Source organism: Manis pentadactyla, chromosome 13 (assembly GCF_030020395.1).
Source record: "Manis pentadactyla isolate mManPen7 chromosome 13, mManPen7.hap1, whole genome shotgun sequence".
Classification (NCBI taxonomy): Eukaryota; Metazoa; Chordata; class Mammalia; order Pholidota; family Manidae; genus Manis; species Manis pentadactyla.
The window spans coordinates 94,170,195-94,182,886 of NC_080031.1; the positions used below are offsets into that span (position 1 = coordinate 94,170,195).

Consider the following 12,692-nt stretch of genomic DNA (forward strand, 5'->3'; position numbering starts at 1 on the left):
GGCTGAAGCACCACTCAAGTCCAACTTCCTCGGTATCACTTCGTCTCTCCCCAGGAGGATGGCACTAAACAGACTCGGACACCTGTGGCTTCTTCCTTCTGTGCAAATCAAAAGCCGGCAGCAACCCCAAGCTGATAAGATTAATCTGAAGAGCAAATTATGGTGTAATTTCCTATGCTGGTACTTTGTAGTTAATTTTTTAAAAAGGTTTCATTTTCCTCTTGGTATGATTTCACAGGAACATCTTACCTGTTTCTGTGAGGCATTTTTTCTCCTGGACGAGAGGTGCTGATTGGCCCCAAATGACTGACAACCTGGTGTAATGAAAATTTCCAATGTAAACTCATTTTCCCTCAGTTTCAGCAATTTTATATCTATATATAGAGATACCTTTGTCAGAATGGTATTGGTAGTTTCTCCTGGGAAACTTACTGTCTTGCATTATCACCGCAAATAGAAAACTATTAATGGGTCTCACCTCCCAACTGATTCCAACCCTGGTCTGCTTTCTAGCATTTACCAGCAACTTCATCCACGGACACAAGAGGGATGTTGCCTTACTGGAGATCATCAGAACACTGAACATCCTCACAGCGAGAAACGTGAGTAAGCTATCTGGCACCATCTCTCCAGATGTTTTGGGGATGCCGGGTGGTTCTTAAACTATGAGAAGAACCATAGCAGCTTCTAGAGAGGTTGGTACTTGGTGGTTGGTGACAGGATGGAGAACAGCGTCTTCTTCCCTGGAGTCTTTTTCTCCTGAGGGACCGTAAGAAGTTTTCTCAGTTTGGGAGTGAGAGATGCTCGGCAAGGATCCCTCTGGACAGTTGGAGGTAACTCTGTGTCTCTTGCTCTCTTGTTCTTGCCGGGGCCAAGGATTCATGCATGGAGCTGACTATAGAAGACACCTTCGCTGCCCCAAAGGTAAGAATTGTCTAACGGTCTGCTGTGGCAAGTGGGTGACTTGAGAGAGGAGGGCTATCTGCAAGTGTTTGAATAAGAAACTATTTAAATAGAAAATAGGCCCCAATGAACTATAAGGTGTTAAATGTTTTCAACGCATGAGAATTCTGATCTTTACCCTCAAATATGTTTTGGTGTTTCTGGTTTCACTTGACTTAGAAGATGTGTAATACAAAGCTTGGGTTTTGAAATCCTAATTCAGACTATGGTCAAAGCAAAAATTCTTTAGGATTTTATCCGGACCTGGCCTAGTACCTGGAATATGGAACATACTCAATAAATGCTTGTTGAAGGAGAGAATTTTTCTGGCCCATGCATTTCTGAAAAACCAACATTCTCACAAAAGCAGATATTGAGATTACAGGTTGAGGGAGCTTTCATTTTGTCTAAGAGACTTCCTATGGCAACAGAAAAGGCATCGCCAAGAGCCCCTCCTCTTCCGCAGCCTGGCCACCTACCAGCCCACTGCTCAGGGGGCAGCTGTGCAGAGACCCTCAGCTTGCTCTGTCCTGCCACCTCCCCTCCAGGCTGGCCCACAACCCTCCTGCCAGAAGGGGCCCCACACATCCCTGCTTCTGGCTGCTTGGGCATCTTGCCTTTCCACCTCCTAGGCCGCCTCACCCCCGCCCCCCAATCTTTAGTGGGAGGAGATAGATTTGACAGCTGATAGTGCATTTTCTCTGACAAACACATGACTACAGCCATATCAATAGCTTTGTGCACATCAGTTCCTGTTTTCATGGAAACACACAACTGAAAATGAAAAACCCAAAGCTTCAATTTCCCAGTGGTCTCCTAACCGCGAGCTTTCCAAGTGTAACGGAGGGGCTAACTCGGCCAGGAGGGAAGCCTAGCAGGGTGCGTAGGGCCACACCCCAACACTCAGTTTTACTACTTCATGAGAAAAACTGTTCTTCAGGATTTCATCTGGACTCTGTCGTTTCATTAAAGGTTATTCCAAGAGTCTGATGTACAATAAGATGAAATACTGTAACATAATCACATATAATATAAATTAAATGCAGAATATACACTTTTGTCCTTCAGAAGCTCATCCTGTATCAGACTGTTCATCAATAGGCTGGAAGGACTTGGAGATTTTACACAAATATATAACATATAAAAATTATATAACATACATATTCGTATTTTATATACATATTAGAGCCAAGAGTCACTGGGTGATGCTCTGGGCTCCAGAGGGCAGCCGCGCTGCTGAAAGGCTCCTACCACAGCCAAGGGTGGGCTCCAGGGGGGTGCTCAGGGTCTAGAAGGGAGGCGGTCTGTGGCTTCAGCCTAGGACTGCCATTAACTAGCTGTGTGTGGCCTTTGGCAAGTCTCCACAACTCCATGTGCCTCAGTTTCCACAGCTAAAGATACGAAAGTGATGTTGAAAGTGGTTGGAATCCAACTCTTGAGTTAGTGGAAAGTATTATAAGATGAAACAACTGGATTAAAGGTGAAAACTGGTTGTAGAGAAGCACTAATTCTGAGGAGCAGCCAGGGGTTGGAAATAAGCAAACCCTCCATGACTCCAAGCCTGGGGGAGACCACTCCGGGCTAGCTCTAGAAGGCCCAGCACCCCGGCCGAGGCGCGCGCCGGGCCAGGTGCTTTCCTCCCGTTCTTAGGTCTCCGGACACCCGGCTCCCACAGGGCCCCTCACGAGTAGGCATCTCCCGACACCAGCCCCACTGCCTTCCTTTGCCCCCTTTCTTGTATGCCTTCCCCAAAACTGCTTCTGGTTCTCCTGGATTGACAATCTCATCTTTCCACTGCTTTTTCCTCAAAGATTTAGCACTGATTAATTATCTATTAAGATCTTTTAGAACAAGAGGTTATTTTCAAAGCCCACAAAGACCCTATGTGAAAGGAAGTTACTACTTTGTGTTCCCAAAGAACATGTTTCCAAATGCAGCGCGTACATTTTACCTCTTTCGGGGATCAAGAGTTCCATTATTTCCAAGTTGGCATCCTGCTCATGGCAGTTGCTGGAAAGAAGTGCTGGTCTAAATCCTGGGCTTCACAGGCCACACCTCCCCCGGCGCCTATGAAATTAAGGTGCTCTGAGGAAGAGCAAAGTGGAAACCTGGAAAGCAAGCAACCCAGCTGGTCTCCAAAGGATCTCTTGGGTGGACCGTGAGCTGGAGGTACTTCCTACCTGCCAAAGAGAGCTAAAGTCCATAATTTTTCAGCTCTATGCCAGTCCTCAAATTTTTTTTTTTTTAGTGAAAGTAAAGGTTTTTCTCATCTGTAACACTGGCTGACTAAATTTGGGCAGAAGTGGAAATAATGAATACAACACAAAGAGGACTCGATTTTTATGGCCTTAAATGAAGGGAGTCAAGAGCTAAGGTAGAAGTCTCGGAGTCCAGGCCCCAGAGGAAATGTCCCAGGTGGAGTTCCACCATTTGCTGACCTTCCCATGGGGGGCATTAACGGGGTGTTCTTTCTGTCATGGACTTAACCCCCTTTTTGAGTCTCTTCTCTTGAGCAGTCCTGCACTGTGAGGCTGTCCAAGTGTGCCCCCTGAGCTATGGCAACAGCGGGCACGTGGATGCAGTGCCACCTTGCTGCTGCAGTACCCATGGAACTCGGACTTTAAGGCCTCAACTAAAATGCCTTTAGAATTACTTCTGAGTTTTTCCATTTGATTCAGACTTTTTTCAATCCCTATTTTATCCTAATTACTTTCAGGAAGTCCTTTGAAAAATATCTTTAGAGGGTATTTTCCTATATCATTTAGTCATATACTCAAAACTGAGGCAGTTTAATTTCTAGTCTTCAAGCCAAAGTTTTAGAAAAGTCTCATTAGGTTTTGATGGAAAAAGCAGCAGAAGAGCTTTCCTCCTTTTGGGTTTCTTGAGCCCTTTGTTGTCTCTCTGGCAGCACAGGTGTTTGCCCACATCTGCGTACACACGTACTGTCTGCCGCTCTCTCGGCCTCCCCACCTCGCCTCACCCACACAGCCCTCAGACATATGGTGATTTATGGGAAGTTTCTTGACTCCCAGAGCCCAGAAAAACTGATGCTGCTCTTAAATTTCCAAGTAGAACCAGGGCGTCAGAGGGCTGTCGGCCAGTTCAGTAAGGGCATGTCCTTCCAAAGGCCATGTCCGACGCGCAGGGAGAAGGGGAATCTTTCAGTTTAGGGTCCTGATGCCTCAGTCTGGGTCTCGGAAATAGCCTCGAATAGGAACTGTACTTCTCGAATTTAGCTTGAAGAAATAAGAGATGAACACAAAGATTTATACAGATAACCCACTGCCGCTTTTACAGAAGCCAAAATTGCAGTGACAGGGGATTGATCAACTATGGTACAAATACGCCATGGGATCCTCTGCAGCTCTCGATCCCAGGTTCTCAAGTACTACGGAATGACTTGAGACAATCCTTGTGCTAGATATTGTGTAAAAAGGTCACAAAACAGTACCAACCATTGATGCCTATTTTTTTTTAAAGTATTTTAAAAACATAGGAAGATATTTACACTAGTTATCAGTAGAAATATTACCAGTAGTTATCACTGGCTGGTGGAATAATGAAACCATTTTTGCTGAATATAGCAATATAGTAAGTTTATGTTACCTTGATAATCAGTAAAAATATCTAAGAACCTAAAAAGCTGCTTGGACAGCTCTTCTCATATAAAGCCCCTGGAGAGCTTGCTAATGTACACTGATTCACTGAGTGTAGGGGAGAGGAGTAAGATGCTGCATTTCTAGCAAGCCCCCAGGGAATGTCTGCGTGGCTGCCTCACGGACCACACCTGGAGGGGCAAAGGACTCAAGAATGTCCTGGCAGAGGCTAGAGGTGCCTCAGTCTGAGCTGGCTGGGCTCAAGCCAAGACCACACTCTGGGCTCCATGCCTGGTGAGGGGACACACCAGGCGTGACTCATTCTGAGACATTCTCTCTCCCAGGTTCCCAGCAAGAACTGTTTCCCCACTTGCACATTCCCTTTCCTAAGGCCTAAACGCCCCCAAGACGGGCCAGACCCACACTGGAGCTGCCGGCATCCCAAGGATGCCCTCTCTCCGAAGGTTCCCCTCACTAGCACCTAGCCCTGATTCTGGCATTCACCTCAAGCTCTGTGGGGAGACATCTACCTCCTCACCTGGACCCTGAGCATCCACACACACTGCTGCCTCCCATGCGGTGGCGGTGGGGGCTAAATGGAGAGTACTGTCCAAAGCACCCCAAATATTGGGCAATCATTCATTCAACAAGCCTATAGGATTTCCAGGGAAGCCTGGATTTTAAAACCTTATGGGAATGAGAAAGAGCATAAATTAATATGGCTCATGTAGATACCTTCTATAAGGAATAAGCTATTCTTTAAGCTACATGGTATAAGGAAACAGACACGGGTTGTTGACATATTCCCCACTCTGTCATTTACTTAGTTGAGCGACTTTATTCACGTACCCACCCTTTCAGCAAAACCCTTGAAAGGGAAAGAAATGGGGAGGTTCTGAGGAAAAGGTTGCATTTGTAGGTAACTGGGTGAGGGTGTTTACTGAGATGAGTGGCCTTCATTCCCATGGCAGGAATACTTGAATACCTGACCCATCACTGAATATACCTTCTCCACATTTCCTCCTGGAAAGAAGAAATCAGAAGGAAAAACCTCTCTCCTGTTCAAAATAGAGCTAGCTTATTGCTCTCTGTTGCATTTCTTTTCCTAGAACACAGCCGAGAAGGAAACCTTCTGCAGGGCTGCAAATGCGCTTCGGCAGTTCTATAAAGAGCACAAGTGCTGGCGCAGACTTCTGAGCAGACTTGACAGGAACCTCAGCAGCATGGCAAACACGGTAGGCTGCATCACTCCGATAGTTTAGCTCTGGAAACACAGCATTCTCACTTCTTAGTGTTCCTCCTTACGAGTTGTAGTATCATTGAATAATTCATCCAATTAATATTTGTTGAGGCTCTGTGCCGGCCAGGTGCTGTTCCAGGCGCTAAGGATACAGTCCTGCTGTCACAGAATGTTCTGGTGGGGAAAGTAGTAAACATGTATTGCCTAGTAGTGGTAAGTGCTATGAAGAAAAACATAGGAATAAAAAATGCAGGGTCATGAGGGAAAGGGCTGATTTAATGCTCAGTGACAACATCTGATACTTGGATTGCGGGAGCTGGCCACATGACTAACTGGGGAAAGAACAGTCCAGGCAGAGGGAACAGCTGTGCAAAGGCCCTAAGGTTGAAATGAGCTTCATGTGTTCAAAGACTGGTAGGAGGCCAGTGTGCTTGGATCAGAGGGGGTGAGGGAGATTTTAGCAGATCACTCATGGCCTTTGTATTCTCCCCCAAGTACGGCGGAACAAACCCACAGGGTTTTGAGCAGGGCAGAGACTACGTGATTTAAAGCAATCACTCTGGCTTCTGTGTAGTAAACAGACCGAACAGGAGTAACCACAGAAGCGAGAAGGCCTGTTGAGAGGCTACTGCAGCAATCCAAGCTAGAGATGATGGTGGTATCAACAGAATGGGAGCAGCAGAAGTTGTTAGGCTTGGGATATAATAAAGAATAGAGCCAGAAGGGCTTGCTGACACATGATTGTGAGGGGTAAGGGAGAGAATACAAGGTACCTCTTGGTTCCTGGCCTAAGCCCATTGGGGGATGGCTGGTGCTATTTACAGAGACAGAAGGCCAGGCACGACTGGGGTGAAGCAGGGCTGGAGGCTGAGTGGAGGACTACGCTCTATGCGCAGTGGGTTTGAGGTACCTGCTGGAGGGAGGGCGAAGGGATGTTGAGAAGATTGGTGGGCAAGTCCGGAGCTTAGAGGAGAGGTCAGAACTCGTGGTATCAAACGAAGAGTCCTCAGACAGATGTCACTTAACATCATAAGCCTGAAGGACATGGAGGGAGAGATCCGAGGACTGAGCCCAGGAAGAAGAGAGTCCAGCAAAAGAGCCTAAGGAGCAGCCAGTGAGGTAGAACATCCAACAGTCCTGGCTGGGCAGTGAAGCAGCTGTTAAGGAGGGCGTGATCAGCTGTGTCAAAGACCTGCAAGGTCAAGTGAGATGAAAACGGAGAGCGGCCAGTGGACTTGGCGTGACGGGGGGCTTGGTGATGCTGATACCGACGGAGATGTGGGAGTGAAAGCCTGACAGAAGTGGGCTCCAGATATAGGGGTGGGGAGGAGTGAAAAAGAAGGGGCTGGGAATATAGAAAACTCTAAGGTTGCAGAGCAATGGAACACGAGCTGAAGTACAGGTGTGGAGTGAGGGAGGTTTTTTAAGGCGGGCTGTATATTTAGAATGACAATGTGCCAATGGGAACCATCCAGTAGACAGGGGCTCATTAATAGTGTAGTAAAGAAGGATGCCAAGTAGAGGAACTCACTGAGCCTTGCCTTATTTATAAGATAAGGTAATGGACTCATTCTCTCTTAAATCCTCTTAATTATCTTAGGAAGGAGGCACTATTATCCCCATTTTACAGAGGAGGAAACAGAAGCTTGTATAAATGAGGCAGTTGGTCCTGAGCAATGCAATTAATAAATTGGCCGAGCTGAGATGCAAATGAAGCAGCAGCCTGACCGTAGGTCCCTGGAGTCCTTTCCAACCAAGTACTAGCAAGCTGTGCTGCTGCTGTTTATGGGCAGGAGGGCAAATGCACTGACTCTGTCTCCACGGCCAGGTGGCCACCAAGAGGCCCAGTGTGGCACTGGGCAGGTGGAGCCTCCCGTGTCATCTTACACCCCGAGCAGCACCGAGCTGTGACACGCCTCTCCAGAGACTGTGACCCCCTGAAGGCAGACAGCTAGCGATGGTGCCGTTAGCATCACCGGGAGTGTAAGAAGTTTGCACCCAAAACAGGCAAACCCTGCTGGCTTAGAGGCAAAGTGAGGCTCCCAATCAAGCTAGTGCCACAGTAGGCTCGGCTCAGCAAATACTCAGACAGCGAGCAACACAAGCTAATGAAATGTTTCTTTTGTAGACCTTCTGTCCTATGAAGGAGGCCAAGAAGAGCACATTGAAAGACTTCCTGGAAAGGCTAAAGATGAACATGAAAAGGAAATACTCAAAGTATTGAAGCTGAATATCTTAATTTATGAGTTTTTAATGCCTTTATTTTTAAAATATTTATATATTTATGACACTATAAAATAAAGTATATGTAGAATCTGACGGCATGATTTCACTTTAATGGCACTGGCCATGTTTACTTAAACAACTTTTTGGAAATGCCATTTAATTTACCAAGAGACTAAAACTGGTGTGGGAGTAAAACAGGAAACACTCCCAAGGAGTTCTCTCTCCAGTTGAGGACCTAATGCACAAAATGGTTAAAGAATACAAAGCCACATAGGATGTAACTGGTAAACAAGAGAGCTTGCAGAGTTGGTCCATGAGACCTGACTACCAAATAATTCTGAATTGACAAGGTGTCAACTGGATGCTCAGAAAATTCTTCTCCCATTGGTATACGGTTGTTACAGTGAGTCTATGGGGGAAAAATTCTAGCACATACATGGCTCTGCAGTGAACAATATTTAAAGTCCTAATAATGTAAATTCCTTTGATTCTCAAACCTTAAAACCAACCAATAAACAAAGCACAGAAGACTTAATTATGGTTACAAAACAGACTGCAAAGGCTATTAACTTGATAAAAGGTATAGCTGAAAATGGTTGAGAAGTAAAAACAGGAGGACGAAAGAGAAGTGGGCACTCATATCCCCAGCTCACTCAGAGAGTGGGTCAGTTAAGCACTATTGTCTAGGGTTGATGGAACAAAAACAAGAGATTTAAGTATTTATTCAAAATTGCAAAGGAAATAGAAGATGTAAAAACAATTTATTATAAAAAATTCATAAGGGGTGGTATAAATAGGGTAAACCCTCCCTTTTCAATAGGGAAATCAATACCCAAAATCTAAATTAAAAAAACAAAAAATTAGCTGGTCAGAGTCATCATGGTTGACCGATGTTGTGACAGGGGAAGTGGACATGGTGGTTGGTTGTACTACTGTGCTTTTATACGTGCATGAAAGCCTCCATAGTAAAAAGTGAAAGAAAAGAAAACAATACTGAGTAAATCAAGATATTTGGGGCAGACACCAGAACAACAGAAAAGGGAGACTGTTGGGAATGAGACTTGGAATAAGGATTGGTGAAAGCAGGGTAGGAGACTGTTGGCTTTCCATTTTAAGTCTGCGTGTAATGCATAAATGATAGAATGTCTTTAACAATTGAAGAACTAAAATAAAAAAGACAGGCAATAACAAATGCTGGCAAAGATTTCCAAAACCTGGAATCCTCATATGTTGCTGGTGTGACTGGAAAGTGGTGTAGCCACTTTGGAAAATAGTGTGGCACTTCCTCAAAAGGTCAAACACAGTTACCATATGACCCAGCAATTTCAATCCAGGTGTCTACCCAAGAGAACTGAAAACACATTCACACAAAAACCCCTACACAAATTTTCATAGCAGTGTTATTCACAATAGCAAAAGTAGAAACAACTCCAATGTCAATTGACTGATGAATGGATGAACAAATGTGGAATATGTTAGGCAGAAAAATAGATATGAGCAGGGTGGACAGGGAATAAGGCCAGTAAAGCCCACTAAAAGGGACTCAAATAGTTAACCAGATAAAACTAGAGAGCCAGAAAAGATTCAGAATTAACGAGTTAATTAGTTGAAGCTCCAAAGGCCAGGAGTAACTTGGAATGTCCCAATATTCCCAAGATAAAGAAAAGTATCCCAGCACAGCCCATGTCTTCATTGTTTAATTAAATCATGCCAATGTAAGATTTACTTTAGCCTTGTAAAAGGCCCAGCTTATTCTTTAACTTAACCTGTTTTTTTCCTCCTCCAGCCCCTAATCAAGTAATTTGCAACCTGGGCAGGAGACAAACATCATGATTAATTTAGCAAATAAGCCTAGATATAAACAGTATAGTAAAAACAGGAAAGATTCCATTTTAAAGCTAAAATTTCATTTTAAAACCCACCAAATTAAGAAGTAAGATTCTTAATTTACTCTTTAGCAAACACACAATAACTCGGCCCACCTTGGGGGCAGGGCAGGTAGTCTTGATTGGTCTGTTCCCAGAGGGAAGCCACTCTCCTGGGAAGGAACTGGATCAGTAAATTTCTTGTGTTAATTATGCAGAATTACCTAGAGGGCTGATAATAGAAGAGACTTAATGTCTCTCATCAAAGATAAACACCCTGAGACCACTTGACAAGTCTACGCCCCCTAGTCCTTTGTCACATTCCTGAAAAATCCTTAAAAGGGGGAACCACCAACCTTTCAGGGCGCCTCCCTCCTCTCTGAGGACACCGTACTCTCAAAGTGTGTAACCTTAAATACAATTTCCCAACCTTACACACCTCCTCTCTGAGGATGCCCGCACTTTCTCTCTCTTTAAGTGTGTCACTTTAAAACTTTTACTCTGCTTCACTACTGCATCCCTGCCCTTCAATTCTCTGTGGCGGCTGGGACAAGAACCGAGGAAAACCACCCCCCCAAAAGTATATCCATATAATGAAATAAGAAGAAATTAAGTACTGACACATATGCTACAATATGAACTTTGGAAACATGATGCTAAGTACAAAAAGCCAGACATAAAATGTCATATTGTATGATTTCCATATATATGAAATGCCTGGAATAGGCAAATACAGAGAGGGAAAAATCAGAATATGGGTTGCTGGGGGCTTAAGGAATAAAGGAATAGAGAATGACTGATTATAGAGAATAGGGTTTCTTTTGAGAGTGATGAATATGTTCTGATATTAGATAGTGGTGATAACTACACAAGTCTGAATATACTAAAAACCACTGAATTATACATTTAAAAGGATGAAATTTATAATATGAACTTCATAATATTTTATAATATGAGCTATCTATCAATAAAGCTGTTATTTTTTTTAATTAAAGAGAAAAAATAGTGTCCCATCATTGAAAATCGCCTTTTGAACACAAGTCCTCTGCAAGAGTATGGATCTAGTAGTAACAGTGAATGAGAAGTCTCTTTTCATTCTCACAAGTGTGACAGAAAATTAATACTAGTACTAAAATTATACCAACACATATTAACATCTTTTTAACCCTTTCAAAATAAGGGAACAAATCAAAAGCTTTAAGTCGCACCCTGACCACAGCCAGTTTCACCCTGCCCACATGAAATACCAGCATGCCAAGGGCAAAAGTAACTAAGAGAGTCCTGGAGCCGTCCAAGGCCACAGTGAAATACTTCACTTCCTTTCTTCTTTGACTGAGGCTCATTTGCATTCAGTGGCTAACACGAGCTGTAGTCGGCCACAGGATATGAGTTGTGGGTTTTAGTAAGCCTAAGCCAAGATGGCAAAGGAAAAGCTGCTGGGAAGAAAGATTTAGAACAGGCCATCGGAAGGCTCCAGGCAGGTCTGTTTTAAGATAAGCTTCAATGGTTAAGATGCAACTAACATTTCTATTTACCTCAGACAGGTTGTGCTGGGCTCTGGATGGTAACAACTCAACAGTATGCCCTTGAGTTTACCAAGAACATGACTGAGGACACACATAAGAATGAGCAAAGAATTAAGGATTCTTTTTAAGAATTCAGTGAAAGTTTAGATGTATGCCATTTAAGCAGATGCATTAGAAAGCGTGCCACAGCCCATGCCTGCTCCAGGGGATGCGCCTCTTTTCTGTGCCCAGAACGCATGACATTGATGGCAAAGAGCCCCTCCCTCGTGCTATCAGCTGCCTCCACCTTCGCCAATGAATGTTTTATGTATCTCCAACTGGCATTAGTAGGTAATAAATAGTTATTAAAAGAAAAAAACATTTTTCCATAAATCTATGGTTAAACATCTACTGAAATATTCTTGGGCCACAGTTAGAAATGCTGGTCTCTGGTAGCTACACATCAAGAGCTCTCTTGGTGCTGTTGGTCTGTCCGTGCCAATGACTCTTCCGTTTTTTCCCACCTGTTGCTCCAGGAGGCGGGGCTTCCTCTCTCTGGGCAAGTTCACTATGAATTCACTCAGACCGAATAACGACAATGGAACGTTGTGGGTAAAAAGGGTCTCATACCAAGCTTTATTCTCATGGCAGTAGGTCAAGCGCTAGACTCCTATCTGCCTGTCTCAGTGTCTGGCCCAGGCGCTGCCTCTGCTTGGTGGCTCCATCCCCACTCCCTCCTGTTCCCCAGTACTGGCCCCACTCCTTCCCACCCCGCTTTGCGGCCTCTCCACCAGCCTCTGCTCCCTCCTGCTTCCCAGCAAGGGGCTCTGTTACTTCTGCTTCCTGTTCCCCTCTGCCCCTCCCCAGGCCAGTATTTCTATGACTGACAGTTCACTCTGGGCACTCTATCAGCCGGTAAAAGCTCACTGCCAGTGGGCATGGAAGCAGGTTAAGTATGTATATGATGGGTGATATTAGAATTAGATGAGACTCTTAGGCATAAAATTTCCCATTTTCCCAATACCACCCTCCTCCACAGGTATTCTCGTTTGGCCTTCCAGGAAGCCCCAATCATCTGAGAAAGGGCATCTCAGAGAAGAGCACAACGCATGGGTTTTTCTCACAGAGCAAGGCATAGCCTGGCCTATCAGCACGCAAGGTTAGCTTCTCAGTTCCTACCACCTTCCACAAAGGGCAAGGCAAGCACTCGCTAGTCTTGAGGGCTGATTCCGGTTCAATTTCTCAGCTCAAGTTGGAGTTCCATTCCCACAGGGAGTACTACAACCTAGTCAGCTGTCATACCTAGCATTCTCTGAAC

General features: G+C 44.7%; 1 protein-coding gene across 1 annotated transcript; it reads left to right on the forward strand.

The window, feature by feature from the left end:
• The first annotated feature begins 467 nt into the window (after nucleotides 1-467).
• On the forward strand, nucleotides 468-8,002 carry IL4 (interleukin 4). The gene is made up of 4 exons (XM_036919207.2): nucleotides 468-602; nucleotides 877-924; nucleotides 5,648-5,773; nucleotides 7,907-8,002. The coding sequence occupies exons 1-4, from the start codon at nucleotides 468-470 to the stop codon at nucleotides 8,000-8,002; spliced, it is 405 nt and encodes a 134-aa protein (XP_036775102.2).
• The last annotated feature ends 4,690 nt before the right edge of the window (nucleotides 8,003-12,692 follow it).